We start from the raw sequence: 21,686 nt of genomic DNA on the forward strand, positions 1-21,686 counted from the left end.
TAATTTCTTAGAATATGCTTAAAAAAAAAAATTCTGTCAAATGTAGGTCTGGCAAACCTATGATACAAAGCAAATATATACATTGTCACGTGACTGCGTCAGAGGGCGATCAACAAAGCTTCATTGCATTTTCAAAGGGCGCCCATGTAGGGGCTAATTTCTAAGGCGCTAATTTTTTAGAATATATTTTTAAAAAAAAATTTGTCAAATGTAGGTCTGGCAAACCTATGATACAAAGCAAATATTTTTTTAAATCGTTAAATATTTTTTAAATTGCAGCCTGCTACCGTGCTGACTGTGCATGGTAGCATGCAGCCTTTTTTCTAATAAAAAAAAAAAAAAGGCTCGCCTGCAATTATCAGGATCAGCCTTTTAAAATCAGGGTTCTCTTGCTGACTATCAGGGTCTGCCTTTTTAAAATCACCTCTCTTGCTGGAATGGCTTAAATCAGAGGCTATGCAATTATTGTGACTGAAATCAAATGATTGAAACACTTACAATTATGCGAAAAGGTGATTTTAATGCAAACAAATACAACAGAATACACACTAAAGAAATAAATGGATAATGAACAATAATTAAAATTTTTTACATTGAATGTGTTTGGATAGTAGATTATTTGGGATAATTTTTTGAAAACAAAATACTTTAGCACTTTTTTAATGTGATGTATGTGAGATAAAAAGGTGATTAAAAATGTGTTAATGATGCAAACAAATAAAATTTTGAAACTAATTCACAATCCAAACAAACCTGAACTTCATTATTTTAAAAATATTTTTTGATTGTATTATTGACATGTTTTTTAATTATTTTTTATTTTTAATCAAATTTGTATTTTACGTACATCAAATCACGAAAACTGCTACAACATTATTTTAAAATTTTCTACAAATAATCTACTATAGAAACACAGGTGATATTGTGTAAAAACATTTTATAAGTTGATTACCAATTCATCTTTACAAATTAATTTTTGAGCCAGAAATAGCCAAATTTTAAGTTGCAATATTTCTTGCACCTTGTTCTTGGATTGGCAGCACTGCCATGGTCGAATCCTTGCTCTATTATGCAAGAGATCTGACTTCATTGTGTTTAAATAGTTGGAAATTTAAATTCCACATCTCAAGTACATAATGTTCTCAACTAGTTAAATATTCTCACCAACCAGCTGAATAAGATACATTAGTGAAATAAATGTATAAAATTATCACATACGGATAAAATCTCTTTCTTTTAGCAGTAGTAATTTGAATTTATACGTTTTGGCAGTGGTATAAACCAAAAACTTATTAATAAATAAGAACACATTCCAACCAATTCCCAAAAAATATAATTTTGTTTCAAATTCTAACTAATAACTAATCCTAACATGGAAGTATTGAAAAAACTCGTGGTAGCAGGCGACCGAAATTTCCATTGCTACAATCAACTCTTTTTTTTTTTTTTTTCAAAAGGCTGCCTGCTACCATGCTGACTGTATGCACCGTAGCAGGCTTAGATTTAAAAAAAAAAAAAAAAAAATTAGCTGCAGGCTATCGTGCACAGTCAATTTAAAAAAAATATTTGCTACCGTGCTGATTAGGCACGTTAGCTATAGTTTTGTACCATGAGGTTGTCAGACCTATATTTGACGGGACTTTTTTTTTGAGGTATATTCTAAGAAATTAACCCCATGTAGGGGTGTAAGGTATAGTATGCATGATGTCTAAATGGTTTGGTGGAAGGAGTTTCGGTAGAATCAAACTATTATAATTAACAAGATGGTTTGTGTGCTATGGCAAACTACTAAGAATTTTTAACAGTTTTCTTAACTAAGATGGTTTGCATGCTACGGCAACTATCGCTCTGTCTAAATAATTTTCTTGTCTTATTCAAAATACTAAGTTAAATTAACTTTTTGTTTTTTTATGAATTATTTTCCAAATTTTCTAGATTCTCTATGTAAAAAGTTCCTTACTGAGTACCTTAATTGATTACTTTTTTTCACCCTTACTGGTTTTGTCATATTTTGTGAGAATCTAGTAAAAAGTAGAAACCATTCCTCCTCAAACAAAGAATTTCTCGGTCACCACTTTTTAGTAACCTTATCTTTCCTTATATTGAAATTATATCTCAATTCTTTCAAGTATGTTCAAATGCATTAAATCACTTATCGTGTAAATATCTATCACCTAAATGCGTACTTTAGACATAGAATAGACTCAGAGGCATTTCGGAATTAATTTACAATTTTAACATATAGACTGAGATAAAAACTCATTTACTGAAAAATAGAAGAACAAGTTTTTGCTATTATATTTTCTTTTTAATGAACCATAAATAAACAAGATTAAATGCAGTTGAAATATGAAGCACTTATAATAAACTGTTCAAAGAGGAAAATACTAGATTCTAAATCTTTAGAAAGACGTGTAAAATTTCAGTTGATGGCAATATTGCTTGACTGCTAAATGCTGATTACTGGGTGAATGTTATTTTTTAAAAGAAGTTCTATCCACTACCGGACATGTACTAATTCAAAACAGGGATGCCTCGAGATTCGAATCATGAAACTTATGGTCACTTAATTATTATTTTTTTTTTGAAATACACCTAACTAATGTTACAATCAAGTTAATTGTTACGGATGAGGCATTTTAGATAGGTTTTTTCTTTTTTCTTTTTTTTTTTAATCTAAGTAAGAGATTTTGAATCTAGGACTCCTCATTTTTACTCCCTCCCCGATACAAACCAACTCATCCCTCCCAGGTCTTTTAGATAGGTTAAAAATTCTTTCACCAAATCCATATGTCTTGTGAATATTAGGGACTCTAAGGTTTAATTAGCCCAATTAAAATGGATTGGGCCAAGGTTTATCTAGATCAACTTATTTATCTTTAGGGAAATTTGCCAAATTGGTCCCTAACATATGTCAAATAAACTTTTTTAGTCCCTAACATGTAAAATCATCCAAAGTTGTTCCTAACATTTAAATTTTGATTCATTTTGGTCCTAATACGCGTATGTACTTATTTCTCCGACTGAAAATAACATATTCTTCACATTTTCTTGCTATTCTCTTCCTCCATTACACAGCCATCTAGTTGCAGCTACGTTTTTTCTCTTCAATTTCGTTCTTTCAGTGAGGCAATTAGGACACAAATGGGAAAATATGAAGGAAAGATGGCTTTACTCAACTGGAAATGAAGTGTGTTTTTCGATTTTGCCCTTGAAAATATGCCCACGTGAGAGAGGCGTCCTATTTTCAGTCGAAAAAATGAGCAAATACGAGCATTCAAACAAAAATGGATCATAATTTAAATGTTAGAAACAATTCTGGCTGATTTTAAATGATAGGGACTAAAAAAGTTTTTTTGGCAAATGTTAGGGACCAATTTGGCAAATTTCCCTTATCTTTAATGTATTTATATTTAAAATCAGTGATCACTAATAGTAGCATTCATTAATTAACCTCTCGGGTTGAACTGTGAGGCCTCATATTCCCTCCTCTGGTTTTGCAAGAATTAGAGTCACCGTTACAGTGAAATTTTAGTGGTTAGTCATCACCGCCAATTACTGGCTGAAATGATTGCATGGTGTAGACATATATTTCTCTCTCAAATCCTTGAGAATTAAGAATTCCAGCCACCATTGAAGTGAAAAGAACTTTGTCATTGAATGTTGCCAGAAATTAGTCATTGATCGAAATTTGCGACATAATTATACTATATACAATTAGGATTTAGTTTTTTTTTTATAAAATATCATGATTCATTAAAATCTACACTAATATCTGAAATTACATCATTAAACATATATAGTTATCAAAAAATGAAAAATAGAAACTCCAAATCTCAAGAATTAAAATAATATACACGGCAAAGCTCCAAAAATACCCAAAAGTAGATAAAACATTTATAGGCCCAAAACATAAGTGCATGCCTCTAATTGTCAATATGTTAATTAACTGTTTCAAGTCTATATACTAGGGTGAAATCCGTCAAATAAATTTAAAGAATTCCAAATATGAAAAAATATCTTATAAAAGAAATTTTAAGAAAAACTATATAAAACTTGTTAAAAAATTTTCGAAGTTTAAATTATTGAATGATGTGATAAGAGTTTATTAGATTACAATCATGGGTACGAAAGCAAAAAGAATGGTAGAATTTTGCATGATTATATAATAATTAATTTTCAAATATATAAAAATCATTTGTGGGGTTATACATACACAAAGTAATTATGTCATGTAATTGGGATTGACATTTGGGCCCAAATTAGACAAGGGAAGTATTTGGGCCAGGAAGAGCAATAGAAACAGCCGAGAAAGGCAAAAACTTTCTTCTTGTTTGTCAAGCTGAAGAGATGCGCCTTAGTAGCCCAACTTCACTAGTAGAAATTAACCAGCAAAGCAACCGAAAATAATTTTCTCTCAGGGTCCGTTTGTTTCGGGTGAAAATATTTTCCAGGAAAATATTTTCCTAATTTCCCGTGTTTGGTTGCACAAAAGTTACTGAAAACATTTTCCTATGTAAAATATTTTCACTCATCTTATGGAAAACAACTTCCCTTCCAAACTTACTGAAGTTGTTTTCCGACTTACTGAAGTTGTTTTCCGAAATGCATGCATCCCGCTTGTAGTATGTTCCAAACTTACTGAAAACATCTTGTAGTATGTTCTTTTTTTTTTTTAGTGTAAACAGGAGGACTCGAACCCAAGATCTCTTCCTTACACTCCCTCCCCCGTACCACCCAACCCAACCCTCCCCCTAGTATTCAAAATAAAAAAAAAATCTCATCCTGCTCATCCTATGCTAGTAATTAATTATGTATAATAGGGACATTCTTTTCTAGAGAAACTTTCAGTAGTGAGAGTGCAAGATATATGTCACAATAAACATTGCATGTGATTGATATTTGACACTAAATGACCAGCAATTTGTTTATTGCTTAAGGAGATATTTTTTATTCATATATACATTTCTCCAAGATTTTTTAAAGTTAAACAATGCGATAAATTTTCTTATTTTGCATGGGAAGAAGTATGTAGTTATAATGTGTAGAAAGTAAAGATAGAGATAAAAGTGAAAATATTTCAAAAGTTAAACAAACACCAGAAAAATGAAGTAAGAAAATATTTTCAATAAGCTAACCAAACACCTGAAAATGATAAAAGGGAAATGATTTTCATGGAAAATTACTTCCACGGAAAATATTTTCCCAAGGAAAACATTTTACTTCCAACCAAACAGACCCTCAATGGATCAATTTTCCTTTGTGGAACCTATTAATCAACAACCAATATAAACATGAGACTTGGTGGTACTTGAGATGGACTAGCTTTAAATCTTTTTCCACAATGTAGAAGATAAACAAAAACCACATGAGTTTCAAGAAACTCAGGCTATTAGTTTATTGGCACAAGGTAATTTTACACTAACTTAGACATGCATTTGATCAGAGCAAAAGAAAGCTACTTCTTTTATATTTCTAATAATAATAATAGCACAGCCTACTAGCTTTTGATCAGGATCGGATGATCTCATCAAAGCTTGTTCTTGTACCAAAAAACACCCTTGCCTCCTTCATCTGGCTCAACATAAATACACTCTTTAGCCTCCCTCCACATTGCCTTGTAAAATGGAGTGCCATCAAGTTGGTAGTATTCTCCAAGAAGTGGCTTGATTGCTTTGGTTGCCTCCATTGCATGATAATGTGGCATTGTTGAGAAGAGATGGTGAGCCACATGTGTGTCGGTGATGTTATGGAAAACCTTGTTCAGGACGCCGTAGTCTCTGTCAACAGTTGCCAATGCGCCCCTCAGCCAATCCCACTCAGATGAATCATAGTGTGGCAATGAAGGGTGAGTGTGCTGCAGATACGTGATCAAAACAAGGAAGCCATTGACAATAAGCAATGGTACCCCATAGATGCATATCAGCCAGGCTAGCCCTTTAGCCATTGCTACACGGTAAAGCAGATAAGATGTTGCAATGACACCAACATCAGAAATGTAGATTTGAAGCCTCTCGCGATCATTGTAGATTGGGCCATAAGGATCATAATGGCATGCGAAACGGTCGTATGGTCTGCCTGAGACATTGAAAGCCAAGTACAAGGGCCAACCCAGAGTGAGCGTGGTTGTCAGGGTAATGACTCTGCCTGGAGGATTGTTCAAGTACTTGGAATACCATGCCATCTTGGATTTTGGCTTTGGTACAAAGACTTCATCACGTTCGAGCGATCCAGTGTTGGAGTGGTGGCGACGGTGGCTGTACTTCCACGAGAAGTAGGGGACCAGAAGCGCGGAGTGGAGGATAAGACCGACTGTGTCATCCACCCATTGGTAGTCACTGAATGCATGGTGACCGCACTCGTGGGCGATGACCCAAACTCCAGTGCAAACGCATCCCTGGAAAATCCAATACACAGGCCAGGCAAGGTAGCTGTATGGAGAAGGAAGGAGATGAAAATAAGTTGTGGCAATGTAGTAGAACAGAGAGACCAAGGTCAGGTCATAAACAACATAGGAGAATGAGCGAAGGAGCGATCTCTTGAAGCAGTGAGGTGGGATGGCTTTCTTGATATCACCAACGGTAAACGGAGGCTTTGAGTATGGGACTCTTTCAAGGGGGTTTTTCTTGTCTTCAGTCTTGGTTGTTGCAGCAGACATGCGGCCTCCGGCTCCCATTGCTGATACAATGCCCTATCTGCTTAATAACCACACCTGAAAATGGACAATGTGGATGATTACAAAGCAGAGAAGCTTGAAGGAATGATTACATACTTTTTACAAACATTCTTTGCTTACAGTTTATTACAATCAAATCACTTCAATTATCTTTGTGCTAAATAGAACATCAAGACGATTAGTCATTAGACAGGTTCGTGGGGATATGGTCAAGGAAAACTAGTTACCACAGATTTATTGAATGGTCTAGGCAAAATTTCCATGTGACCAGAGTATTAAAAGAATAGATTCTGAGACAGAGTATAGTATTTAATCAGAATATTAGTACTTTCTTCTATTTTAATCTCTGTAGCTTCTCTTTTCCTTATCTGTGGCAAATCCAAGAAAGTGACAAATTCATTGAATGGCTCATGGAGTAAAAAATCTTATTGTGTTGATCTATCCCTTGGGCAGAGATTCATACTGGTGGCCACTAAAATTTTCCTCAATCTTCTACCTTTTAACTTCTTCTGGTGCAAAGACTGTCATCCATAAATAGCAGTTTTAAGGACCCTTCTTCTATCAAAAACTAAAGGACCATACATGCCAAAAGGGATCAGGGACCACCAATGTTAATGATGCTGTCAGATAATGTACCAGGAATTCCACCAATCATGTTTTAATAGGATCTAAGAAATCTATTGCCCATCAAGAAGACACACTAGTACTAGGCCAGCCCTAAGTCCCTAACTGAACTCTTTCTTTCCTGTGGGACACATCTTAGCACATCAGAGACTCAGCAGTGACCATACATTTCAACATCTCTTCATTTCAGCCTGGAGAAAGACATGCTCATTCTTTCCAGCTAATGACAGTGCAAATGAGAAGATTTCTATTGTCTGGTCTAAAAATAATTGTGCAATGGAAGCACATTCTCTATAATGGCTGTGAGCTAAGGCGGCCAAGATGTCAAAATCAATCCAATAAGCAAAAAGTCAAGAATTTATACAAAAAGTTTTCTTGTATAATTACTGTATTTGAACAAAATACAGAGCAGGCGTAAATAAGCATGAAAGTCAAAATCTTCAACTTACTCGACCTTCACACTATTTAATCCAAAACAACTCAGTTCGCTTGAATGAATTTAATACAGAGCTATTAACATAGTCCTGCATTATTATGCCTGTAAATTTGAGTATAAAGTCTGTCCACGCAAAAGATCTGATGCCTTCACATAAGAAAAATCAAGACGGACTGGATTTAGAATTTTCCTCACACATACCATGACTATTACACGCAAAAGATTTTCCTACACGGCCAATACAAATATTACAAGTTAATACCTCAATCATCTGGCAAGAACTCCATTCTTTATTAATTTCACATAGAATTTGGACCATTTCATGTTTCAAAGCCGCCCAAGATTGATTTTCTACCAACAAATGCCTACTTCCATTTTTTTTTCTTCCAAATATGGTTCGTGTGTCAGAGATGACAAAGATGAATTATTTGGCCTGCACGAATCAGATTATGAATATATACAAGACAAGGTAGCCATAAGTGCCCAAGAATGGACCCTTGTGACATAGGTACCACATCAGACTTCATCAAAGAATTGTTTAAAATTTAGTTCAATTCAATGTTTGCCTAAAGTATCGTAGTAAATCCCATAGACAAATCGTGTACGGTTGAAATTTTTGCCCCTTGAGACTACTCAAATCTCAAAAGGGGCTGTTGAATCTGGACATATTCTTCCATCGCCTGAAAGACTAATGAATGGTTTTTTCAAGCTACAGTTGAAAATGTGCTTTTCATTTTGTTAATGGTTTTTCCAAGCTACACTTGATTCAAACGTGCTTTTCATTTTTTTTTCTATGCATAGATAGTAACGAAATTCATCAAAACATTAAACGAGGGTTATCTTTTATCTTTTCAAAGCAATAATAATTAATTGACCCCATCACCCAACTTTTTGGCTGCAATAATACAGATATTCCCCTGTATTAATAATTAATTTGGTCAATGAATCCTCCCTTTCTTCTGGAAAAGGGAAATTAGACTAGTGACAAATCCTAAAAGGGGTTCGTTATGCTTTTTGATCAATTTCTTTTGTCTTAGCACATAACAGGAGAAAAAAAAAAAAAGCTTATCAGAAAGAAGGGAAAATCTTGTGTAATAGCATAATTTGTAGGAGATTTTAATAAGGTTGATTATGGCATTGGAAAAATGTATACAAAGACTTAACATTTCGAATGATGAATGTTAAATTCATTTATAATTCCTCCATCTCATATATTTTTAACTTTTTACTATCTTTTTTTTTTTTTTACCCTTCACTGGAAAAATAAAAAATGAAAAGCAATAATAGCTTTGAGCTAACAGCCAAAAAGGGTGTTTAGATTTATATAATATTATATGCATAAAAATCTAAAGCACAACAAACTTCTATTCAATTGCAAAGACTTGCTCGGTAAACAAAAAAGCAAACTTAACCGCAATTTCTGCTTCAGTCATTAAAAAAGATAAAGAAAAAAGAATCCTTCTTTCCAAAGCAAAAGGACCCACATGCAACTTACACAAATCAAACAATAAATCATCACAATCCCAACATCCATTCATAAACAAGCAACACAACTTCCAAAGCACAAAAAAAAACAATAAAAAAAATAAGAAAAAAAATCATAAAACCCCAACAACCATAGACGTGTAATACTACAAATAGTAAAGTACATTCTTGCCCCTCCCCCCCTCTCTCCCAAAAAAAAAGATGGAAAATGATGACAATTGGTCATCATTGGGATTATTTGGAATATTTTTACTGTAGTACTTTTTGTGATGTGATGTATGTGAGATAAAAAGATATTGAGAAGATAAAAAGGTGTATTGAAAATTGTAAAGATGATGTAAGCAAATAAAATTGGGGAAATATGAAGCAATCCAAACAAACCTAATTTAATGTAGCCAGCAATTTTAACTTTTGTTTCACTTTTCTATCAGCCAGCTGCAAGAAAAACAGCCAGAAAGCCGTCACAGTTTCATTTTCAAACATGTCGTTTTCCATTCCATTGTTTTGCCGTCCAACACTTCTGAATATTCAAATTCACATGCATTCATACAAACATACACTAAAAATCAGCCTGCATGTTTCTGTTTGAGTTGAAATGTATTCATAAGTATGAAAATTTCCAAAAAAGCTGCACAGATTCATAGCCACTACAAAATATATAAGTGATAAAGGGGGAAAGAATTAAAAAACAAAAAAAGAAGAAAGAAAGAAAGATTCTTGAATCAGATGAATTTTCTTCTTTAAACAAAAAAAAAAAGGAAATTATCTAAATTTAGAGATCCACCCATGAAAGAGGTAATGCAGATAAAAGTATTAAGTATCTAATGAAAGAGTAATTGTTTGACATGCATATTAAAAAAAAAAATCACTGCAAAAAATCAAGAAGGTGCATTTATTCATCAATAAATGAATATCTACACACATTATAGATAAGAAAACAAAAAAAAAAGTACCTCAAAAGCGCTTCTTGAGAGAACGCTTTCGCTTGAAAACTTCTGCCCTCTTGCCTTCTTCTTCTTCCTGTGAAGAGAACAAAAGAAACAGAAAAGAGAAAGAAAGAGAGAGGCTTTTGTTTTTCTGAGTTTTTCTCGTTCACCTGAGGCTCTTAATATAGAGGAGGCTGCAGGAGTGGGGCCCACTCCATGCATGCTTTGGACGCAACGGACAAGATTTGATTGGGATGAGATACCACGTGGCTCGATGGACGGCTGAGATTTGGAAATGAGGATTATTGGAGTTTGGTCTTTGGTGGGTGTGGTATAGAGGATTGAGATTTTGGGTTGAGCGTGAATTGACGAAAATGGGTTTGCATGGAATAAATGACACAGAGAGATATTAGCCGTACACTCGTCGGGGCGAAATGGGCAAGTGGCGAAGCAATGGTTTTCACGCGTGACTGCTTAATTGCATGCCCTGGAACACGTGTGCCACCTCTTTAATAGAGTAAAAAGAGCATTGGCCATATTTCGTAGAATATTTCCTTCCACACAAAGTATCTAATTACTAGTTTTTAACTTTTATTCTTTTATTCTCTTAATTATTCTTTAGTTTTCACAGCATCTTCTCTTTGGATTTGTAATCTTGTATCCTCCAAAATTGTATGAGTTAACTTTTATGTGATAGTGAATTTGGAAGGCCTTTTTTTTTTTTTTTGCTTTTTGGAAAGGAAAATACTAATGGCATTTTGAATCTTTATCATGTCACTCCCACTATCTCATTTTTTGTATAATATCAATCTAAAAAATTATATGAGAAAGAGAATAATGAAAATGCTAAGAAAAGTGAAGTGTCATTAATTATTGTTACTTGGGGAAAATTAAAAATTTATGTATTTTGTAATATTTCTTGATTAAAGGTAAAGCCATGAGTTGCAATGAGTTAATGGAGTATTTATTACTTGATCACTTGCTTCGCTTTCTATGTCCTAATAACCTGCACGGCATCAGCTGCTTAATGTATTGAAAACTTGATCCGAGTTGCTTAATGTGTTCATCTTTTTATATTAGCTAAATTAAGTATATTCTCCCCTACACTAAAAAAAAAATCAAATATTTTTACCTAAAAAAGTTTGTTTGTTTACAATTATAACACGTATCATAGATTGCAAGTTCATTCACAATTTATGGTTCAAATGTGATGCCACCTTTTTTTAAAAAAAATTGAAACGATAATTTCTAACCTACTCCAATACTAAGGAGAAGAGAAGGACCTAAGTTAAAAAGTGATTGTATAATTGAACTTTACATTTTACTATAGTAGTTTCACGTAATAGGGAAAAAATTGTCACTAGCAATTGTTTCATTTATAATTTTTCGTTGATAACAACACCACCACATTGAATGCAAGTCTAATTTATGACGCATTAATTGCATTTTTCAATAAGAAAATCATATACTAAATGACAGTACGATTGACATTACAGAAATAAATTAAAAAATGGTTCACTTTCTCAATTTTTGAAATTTTATATTTGTGTATATCATTTAGAAATATCTTGATTTTAAATCCCTTTTTATATGTAAACTCTTTCAACAAATGAATTATATTGGAGATAGAGAGGAAACACATAAAAGTTGGACTGCAATTTTGTAATGATCCCACATCAGCTAGGGAGGAAGCCTGGGCTGTTTTGATAAGTCTGTAGTGGTCTCTCCCACCTCGACGAGGCCTTTTGGTGAGGTAGCCTGCGGGTGTCTGTTGTGTTGTCCAACACCGCCAAGAACAAAACTCACGGTCCCATGGGGTGTGAAATTGTGGGACAATATTGTCGAGTGACTGATAGAAATTTGGCCAAGAATTTTTTTTTTTTTTTTGAGAAATTTGCTGAGAAGATTTAATAGATCTATGTGGTGATGAGCTATTCTGTTGTAGTATACTGGATGCTCCATTTTTTCCACCGCAACCTTGTCTAATAAAACGACAATGGGGATCTTAGCAACAACCGCAGTTAGGAGATGGCCTCGGTGATGCCGACAGCAACAACCTCGTCTAGTGAAACGACAATACTTTTTTTTTATTATTATTAAAGTACCAAAATTATCTCCCTCGAATCAAATCAATTAACCTAAGTATTAGTGGTAATCTAGTCATGTTTGATGTGCCATTGAAAAATTTTGTCTGTGGCATTATACGAGAAGAGTGCTCCGAGGGGATTTTTAAGTTGGTGGGGGGTAAACTTTTTTCTCCTCCTCCATTAATTACCATTGGATAATTTCTTTTTCGACAAAAAAATGAATGTGGTAGGATTGTTTCAAAAAAAAAAAAAAGTATGTGGTGGGAAAAGAGCAATAGTTGATTCCACAAAATAAGTGTGTCCTTTTACATGGCACAATTAGAAAGTAGAATAATTCATTATGTAAGAAAGGTAATTAATCTCAAAATGTTGGAGTTCACAAAGTTACAATTGGTGGTTAAGTAACAAACATTTTAGTTTCTTTTTTATTTTCTATTTAAAGAGAGTTGGGACATTCAAATTTTATTTTCTTTTTTTTTTCTATTTAAAGAGAGTTGTGAAACAGCATTGTGGCTAGGGCTTTTTGCCTAAATAATCTGATGTTTATTAGAAATTTCAAAATTAGATGAAACATTTGAATTCTTTCCAAAATAATGATTTCGTTAATTAAAATGATGACTTCAAGGTCACCTTTTTAGATGATGATTTTAAAGTCACTATTTAAGATATTAGATGGCAACTTTAAGTGACTTTACAACAAGCAAACTAAAGATTAATGGTGACTAAAAATTGGTGGATTTATTTCACATTAGTTATGAAAGAGGCAAGTATTTGAATTTGATTATAAATGTGAGATAAAGTCTCACACCTTGAGTTAACTTTTGGGATGGGACAGTCCAATAATCCAATACTAGTACCAGATCTTATGACAACTCTTCCTAATAAACATGAATGAAAAATTGGTGATCCAACCTGACGTGTGAGGGAAAATCGGCGTCTAAGATAATAACTTTGAATTCCCTCTTTTGAATGGAAAATGCTACATGCCTAGCCCCACTTTGCTTTTAATCCATTGCTGTCTATGGGACCCAAACTGCGCCCTCGGTAAACAGCTCCACCCCGACGCAGGCCTTGGGTGGGTTTGGTTCAACATAAACAGGTTTGAGGTGCTCATAAAAGATACTCCCTCCGTCCCACTTTGATAGTTCTGTTTCTTTTTTCACATAATTTAAAAAAAAGTAGTTAATTTTATTAGAAAAATAAATTTAGATTGCTATTTTTTAAAAATATCCTGACATTAAATATAGTACAAGTTTATGGGAATTTAAATTGATGGTAAAAAAAGAATCAACTCTCATTAAATGGGGTAGATTTATAGTAACAACTACTTACATTGAATAAGGGTATTTTAGGAAAATTAAAATATAACTACATTCTTCAATTGAAAAGTGGACTATAATTTGAGACAGATGAAAAAGAAATACAGGACTATCAAAGTGGGACGGAGGGAGTATGATGTTACTTAATTCAGTCCGACACACTAGGATAATAAGTAGCGTCGATTCACGGAATCCTACATACATCAGCCTAGGGGCACGGGCGCCAGCGATAAGTAATTCCTCACCTATTATAAGTACTTCTCTCCTCCCATTGTCCAGGTAACAGAACTCACCTCAATTTCCCTCAATCAAGCTTCTTAATACTTCGGAAGTTAATTTAGGCATTGAAATGACACTGAAGAAAAACCTCATATTGCTTTGCCTTCGTTCTTGTTGTGCTGCAAGACTCGCGGTCGGCATTGCCAAGTTCTTGCTTGCCCACTATCCTAACAATCAGACCTTTGAAGTAGGTCTTTTGAAGGGTTAATCACAAAAACTCCCCTAAGGTATAGCCACTTTGCGCCACTTGGCCTTTGGTCCAGTGGTCATCCCAAGCCTTCTTAGACTTGGTGGTGCGGGAGGTCAAGGGTTCGAACCTTGTTTCTCACAAAAATTATCACAATATGTGACTATCTTCATTGATCAGCTTCAATGGAGTTTCTACTCATATCGAGTCCCCTCCCCCTCCCCCTAGAATATGTTAGCTTAGATTATAGGAATTCTATCGTATCAACAAAAAAAAAGTATAGTCACTTTGCACTTCATTCTTTAAACATTATTTTTTATCACTTTATCCCCTAAATTATTAGTCAACATTTGGAATTTAAACATTTGAATTTAACTAACTTATAACTATTGGATAATATGAATCAAATGTATTAAAGAATGAAAAAATAATTCAATAATCTTAAGAAATGACACATGTTAGAGTATCAGTTCCCTTTTAGAATATTTTAACTGGTGAGTAGATATACAGATAGAATTGAGCGTTTGTTTAGCTACAACTTTCACTTTTGTCTTTTGGTTCCAAATTTGTCTCATTCTAATTTTATTTGTATTGATTTAGTATTTTAGAATTTTAGAAAATATTAAATTGTTCAATACAAAACAAAAATAGAGATAAGGAGTACATTTCCTGAAGATATTTTGGTCACAAAAAATGACACTATTTCTTTTTGTTAATAAGCGACTAATAAGCAGTAATTGGTGTTAATGATGGGGCAAAATATATAGCTAGAGTTTAGTAGGCAAAATGCTATCGAGGCCCAAGTTTAAGGGAACAAAGTGATGCAGAGCAAGTTGAGAATATTTTTGGAACAAGAATGATGGTATGAAGGATTGCAAGAAGTTGGATAGTAGAAACTGCTTTCCAGAAGACTTCCTTCGTTATAGTGCTTCCACGCCTCATATCGAGAAGTCTATCCAATTAATCAGAAGACTTCCTTCGATATAACGTGCCTACGCCTTACATTGAGGAGTCTTTTGACTGAAACGAAGTTTAGCATTCTTTTTTTAATTTTAATTTTTTGCTTTAGGAAACCTTAGGGATTCTTTAGTAGCCTTTTATCAATTTTATCCAACTTTGTTCGGTGTCACGAATAAAATTAAGAGTTTTCTCTCGTTCTTCGAATCTGTGATTAGGATTCATGAAATTGTTCGAATGACTTTTTCTTTTGGATTATACTTCCCGTATCACAAAGTGTACTTAACCCTTGTTTATAAGATTGCATACAATTCCAATTTGTGGGATCAATTCAACAATTTACAAATTATCAACAATGCAACTGACTTACCTAGTGGTATGAACACTCACATAAAGTTAAATTAAATTCACAAATCATGAGATTTGAATTCAAAATCTCTAATTCACGAGTCTCAACCTTGGCATTTTTTTTAACAATAAGATAAAATAAGTTCACTCAAATGGGTAAATTTAAAGATTTTGATTCAAAAAAACCCTCATCGATGACCACCGCCAGATGTACTTTAAGAAAGAGAAATTAAGTGACAAACTTTTTACCATGTAAGAGTGCTTGCCAATTTGCATACTCAATTCAGATTATTCTTTCAGTCAAATCAAATTCACCTTTTAGATTTTCAGACTAACCATCGTAAATAATGAATCGTCCATGTCTAAAAAGTGATCCAATTCTTGGTATCCACATTGCACACAATGCAAAGAAAACTATATTCCCTAGTGTATTATATAACTTCTATAGAATAGTATGCTTAATTCTGAGAGCCAAATGGGGGAGAAAATATATATATTTTTTATAATGGGGGAGAAAATATAAAATGAGAAAAATTAATACAACAGTTGTTTAAAGTTACCCAATGTTTTCCACATGTATGACATGTTTCTCAAGTTTTACTGTTTTAGCATGTAGCAGTGCCAATTTGGATCTATTTGCAGCAAAAGCTTTCCCATAAAGACATGATCATATTATCATAGTTCATAGTCGTAAAAGATTATGTCATTTCCACAAAATAGACCAGTCATGATGTTGACAATCTAAAAATGTGATTATCATGAAATTAATGTTATGGTACAACGTTAATTTTAAGGTTAAAGTCATTATTTTGACTACATTCAATAATCAATGATGATTAACATTTGCTGTCCTGATGACTCACTTGATGAATCAGATTTTTTTCTTTTTCTTTTTTGGTTTAATATTTGCTCTCCGTGTTTAGCCTAAAGACGTTGACTATGAGAAACAATTAGTAATAATTGAGTTCCCGGAGACAATAGTATGATATCATAAAAAAGTCCAGACCCATGTCCTCGTTCCAAACATTTAGATGGTTCATTTCGACTAACTGTTTTCGGGAATGTATTTTGAAATGTTTTTAAAATCTAAAATTTTATTAGGGTATTTTAAAGATTTGTCAAAAATTTTTCTACAACAACCACCCCTCCCCTCTTCAATCTTTCGTTACTGTCACTCTCTCCTTCTTCTCTTCTCCTTTCTCCTTTCTCTCCCTACCCCTCATTCCTTCTTTCTCTTCCCTTTTTCTCTTCCTCTCCTCTCCTTGTTCCTCTCCTCCCATTCTTCCTCCTTCTCCGTTCTCTAATATTGTCATTAATTGGATTTAAATAGGATAAATTTGAAAGTTTAGGATACAAAGTGTCCAAAATTGAGAGCATAGAGTACAAATTATTCAAAATTAAAATTTAAGGTGTAAAATAAAAAAGTAGTACAAATTTAGACGTGCAAAGTAGAGTTGGTCCAAAGATTAAATGACTTCAGGCGCAAGGGAAACTCTAAGAAAACGTTTATCAAGTAAAAGAAAAAACAAACAATTTGACCATCTTACTAGAAACAAATTAAAACTATATGACGAAATTTCTATCAGGGGACAACAATGAGCGGAATGACTTTTCTTAAAGATCAAAAAGAAAAACTCAAGGGGGATTTCGATCTAGTGGGATTTTGCATGAATCCCTAGTCATTTATTATTTTGCAGGAAAAGAAAGTGTATGTACGCGATAAAATTTCAAGTTTGCAGAAACGAGAAATATACACGACAAATATGTGATATATAAATTTAAGACAAATATGTGAGTACAATCTCTGGGGTTTTCTCGAACTTGTGGAGAGTTTCCCTCGATTCTTCTCCTCGAACGCCAATCCAAGGGCTTCGCGAAGCCCTTGGATCCACCACCGATTCCTTCAAATCTTGATATGGAAGATTTGAAGGACTTGAAAATATTTGGAGGCTCAAGCCTTGATATATAGAAGACTTGAAGAGCTTGAAGACCCAGACCTTCGTAACTTGAAACTTCACCACTTGAGTGTATGAGATGCCTCCTGGTGTGTGTCTCTGTATGTCTTTGATTTGGTTGAGAGACCCCTATTTATAGTTGTAGCAAGAGGTAGAGGTTGAAAACTTGTGTACCACTTTACTTGTCTTGCAAGATGTGCAGTCATATTAGGAATGTGTCAGTCAGATATTATCTCTTCATTTTATATTTATTAATAAAGAGATAAGTAATTCATCGATTGGCCAAACTCGTGGGGACACGTGACGTGGCGCCGTTTGACTGGTCAAGCTATCGCAGTATATAAGAAATATACTTGGATTAAACAACTCTAAATATTATCCCTTTAATAAGAAATAAATATTTAGATATTTATCCAATAGACATGTGACATGATATGATTTGGTTGGTGGAGATATCCCTGCAATTTGAATTGATTTGGAACACCTCAACTTGACACGTGGCCAAATATAATTAGCCATTTAATAACCAACTTTTCTAGGTGTACATGACATATGATAATATCCGATTGGATGAAAATAAACCATAAAAATGATTTATAGACCAATGGTAATTTTTTAGAATTTAATTAAAATTCCATTGTCTAAAGTGTACAATTAGAAAAATGGATACAATTAATTAAAAACTAACAACCATAAAAAAAGATTACAGAGTTGTATTGAAGAGACCATCTTTTTTTGGGTAGGTATGAAGAGACCATCTTTTCTAATATCTAGTGACTTAATTACAGATTAAAACGATAGGGTTTCTTGTTGAAAGCGATTCTTTTTCTCCCCTGGAAAGTTTAGAGTCTTTCTTGAACCAAAAAAAAAGCAATATTTTCAAAAAATAAACAAATAACGAAATAAGTGAATGATGAAAAGTGCAAGAGGGAAAAAAAATCAAGATCTGTTTAATTTTTGGCTGCTATTCATTTGAAATTGGGCTATCGTTGTTTTAAGTCTTTAAGTTTATAGTTCTTGCCATTGGTTTCTCGTTTGACTTGTAGCTGAAACATGGTGCATTGGCAATAACACGAGTGTAATTTTTTAGAATAATAGCGTGACATTGTTTGTGATGTAATGCATGTAAAATAGAATAGTTGAATAGAAAAAAAATAAAAAAATGGTTAGAAACCAAAACAGAAATTCCAAAAAATGAACTGTACAAGTTTGCCAAAGTTTCAATTCACTATACTTCTGTCCCTTGCAATTTCTATGCGAAAATTTTGAAACTTACTTCATCTATGTTTTGCTAAAATCGCAAAAGGATAAAATGAGAACGTTGTCATCATTTTGGAAAATCTAAGAAAGTACATCAAATATTTCTCACAGAGCTAAATGATGGAATTAACCAATACAAATATTGGCACAAGTGTATCTAAGTAGGGGTGCAAACGAATCGAGCCGAATCGAATTTTATCCTAATCAAGTTGAGTCGAATCGAATTTTACCCTAATCAAGTCGAGTCTTAACTTAACTTTATAAAACTTGAACTCGATCTCGAACTCGATGAGTTCAAAATGTCAAGATTGAGCTCGAGTTAGAGCTTAACAAAATAAAAATATAATTATTTTATTTTTTAAAAATGAATAAAATAATAATTTTTCTTAACAAATAATAAAATATTAGGGATATATATGTAATTTTACTATTAAAATAAAAATAAAAATATATATATAATCGAGTTCGCGAGCCGCTTGCGAGCTAACGAACTTGATATTTTTACTCAAGTTCGAGTTCGAGTTCAACTTCATCAGCTTGAACTCGACTCGAGCTGGATTTTTGAACTTTTCTTATCATTTGTTGTTTTCTTGGAAAGAAGAGAAGGGAGAGTGCCAACTAGTTGCAGCTCAATTGGCGTGAACTTATTGATAAGGATGTGCAACTAATTCGAATTCAATAATTTGGAAGTCTAAATTCGAAATTTTTCAAAAATTTGGCAACAGAATTATTGACTGAATTTGATTTTGAATTCACCAGTTCCAAATTTGAATTTGATTCTGAATTCAATTCGGAATTCGGTAAATTTCGAATTCACCAAATTCGAAAACCTTTGTTTCCTTCTTTGTTAGATGTATTGTTATATAATATAAATTTTATGTTACATATATTATAAAAAATATTATTATATATATAAATATATATTATAAAACGAAATCAAAATAAAAAATTTCTATTTCTATTTCCGATTTTGAATTATGAATTCAAAATCGAAAATTCTAATTTCAAAACTCCGTTACCGAATATAATTCGAAATCGAAAATTTCGATTTCAAAAACTCCGTTACCGAATATGAATCAAATTTGCATAATTCGAATTGGAAATTCCAAATTACCAATTTCGAAAATTTCGAATTCAGAATGGAAATTCCAAATTACCAATTTCGAAAATTTCGAATTCAATTTGAATTCGATTGGTAAATTGGAACTTTTCGATTTTGCACACTCCTACTTATTGAGTTCTACTATCAAGTAAAGTGCCGTTTAGGTGATTTGTACGAATCACTGTAGTTGGCTAATGCATTGTAATATGTTTTCACATTAACATGGGATGAGTTTACATTGTCTTGGGCTAACAGTTAAGGTTGAAATCTTGGGATTTAGAAATTTTAGGATTCAAGTCTCCCTTCCCCTGTGCCCTTCTCGAATCTTATTCCTTTCCTGTTAGACAAAAATTTAAAAAACAAAAAAAGGCTGAGCTTATAATATATATATATATATAATAAAGTCGTATTTTCATTCTTATCCTTTCATGTTTTCTCTTTCCTACGTGGCTTAACGAGATATCAAGTAGTTTCCTACATGGCTTGCTCCTTTTTTGTTTGGATTTACGTCAATTCTTATTTCCTATAAAAATTCTTAATATTGTATGATTCTTATTTCCTACCCAAAAAAGGAACTGAAAAGTAATACGATATAAATAAAAGAGACATAAATATCTCTATTAGATATATCTCCAAATTCATGCCAATAATTTGTGTACTACATAAGGAACCAAAATAAATAAGAATTGTTATCACTACAAAAAGTAGAAAAGTAACTAATTTCAATTAATAAATCATCTTTTCTTCAAAAAAAAAAGTTATTTGGACGATTGTGGTTTTATTTTCTATAAGAATTCTTAATATTATAGGATTTTTATTTCCTACCCAAAGTTATGTACTTTAAGCAACTTAAATCAAGATAAACCTAATTTTAATGTTCTTATTATTATCTCTTTATATCCTTATCAATTCTTATTTCTTATGCCTACACTACATATAGCCTCTAATATATTGATTTCAAACATCAAATTCATGGTTAGGTATTTTCAGTGCAAGCAATTGGCACATTAAAGTATTAATTTTGGATTTCCACTCCTTTTGATTGTCAGGTACATCTTCTTTCAATATATATATTTTTTAAAAGGCATGTTGATCTTCAATTGTAAGAGTTTAGTAACATATCTTGAATTTTGTTTTTTTTTTGTTTTATTTTCTGTTTGTTTGTATGAAGACATAGGATTTAAACAAGTACTTTCATCGTTATTTTTGTAAGATTCTTGCTAACATGTTTGTTAATTAATTTTTGTGATCATATGCTAAGATGTTTGTTAATTTGTCTTTAGGAAAAACAACCAAAAATAAAAGACACTGGAAAGTAATGCGATATAAATACAAGAGACATAAATATCTCTATTAGATATATCTGCAAATTCATTAGTTAATTAAAAGACTCTGGCCGTTTATTTAATTAATTCACTTGAGAATATTCATCCACTTGAGAATGGTTTCATAAGGTTTTTTAAAAAATATCCAGCCTTATGTCTTACCAACATAGTTTAAATAGAAGAGAGGTCAGGAACCTGATCACTTAAACAACATGAACTTCCGGCAACTATTGGCTATATACACTTATAGTCTATGCTTCATAAATAGCGCCATGAAAGTGCTTTGCAGAATACATCAATTTCTTGCTCCCATAATCAAGAAGTTTAAAAGCAAATTCTATCTACATTCAGAATATTAGCTACCACTATCAATGCTGTCAGTAGTCGACATCCAAGGAGTATTCTCAAATATTGTCAGTAGTCGACATCCAAGGCCCTGTATTGTAAGAAAAATATGGAGTATCCTAAATTGTGTAATGCTTGCAATCAAAATGTGGAGTATCCTAAATTGAGGTATGTCGTAGGTGTTAACCTTTTTATCATTTTAATTGCTACAATATCTATATAAACATAACTTTTAGAATATGTGTATTTATACAGGTATATGTTAAAAGTCTTGGCAAGTGATGCAACCAGTAGTGTTTGGTTTGTTATATTTGATCAAAAGACTGACAGAATAATAGAACACAAACTTTCTTTTGTTCTTGAAGAATTTAACAA

At 32.7% G+C, this 21,686-nt stretch overlaps 1 protein-coding gene across 3 annotated transcripts; it reads right to left on the bottom strand.

The window, feature by feature from the left end:
• Window positions 1-5,354: 5,354 nt before the first annotated feature.
• Window positions 5,355-10,309, bottom strand: LOC113710008 (delta(12)-acyl-lipid-desaturase-like). Of its 3 annotated transcripts, none has more exons than XM_027232877.2 (2): window positions 10,175-10,309; window positions 5,355-6,712 (listed from the first exon to the last, which is right to left on the bottom strand). In XM_027232877.2, exon 2 carries the CDS (start codon window positions 6,674-6,676, stop codon window positions 5,531-5,533), a length of 1,146 nt encoding a protein of 381 aa, XP_027088678.2. In that variant the 5' UTR covers window positions 6,677-6,712; window positions 10,175-10,309; the 3' UTR covers window positions 5,355-5,530. The 3 variants fall into 3 exon arrangements, with proteins under 3 accessions (XP_027088678.2, XP_071909089.1, XP_027088725.2); XM_072052988.1 differs by lacking the exon at window positions 10,175-10,309 and adding an exon at window positions 9,603-9,627; XM_027232924.2 differs by lacking the exon at window positions 10,175-10,309 and adding an exon at window positions 6,797-6,996.
• Window positions 10,310-21,686: the final 11,377 nt, after the last annotated feature.

The sequence above is a fragment of the Coffea arabica genome, chromosome 1e (assembly GCF_036785885.1).
Source record: "Coffea arabica cultivar ET-39 chromosome 1e, Coffea Arabica ET-39 HiFi, whole genome shotgun sequence".
NCBI classification, from domain to species: domain Eukaryota; kingdom Viridiplantae; phylum Streptophyta; class Magnoliopsida; order Gentianales; family Rubiaceae; genus Coffea; species Coffea arabica.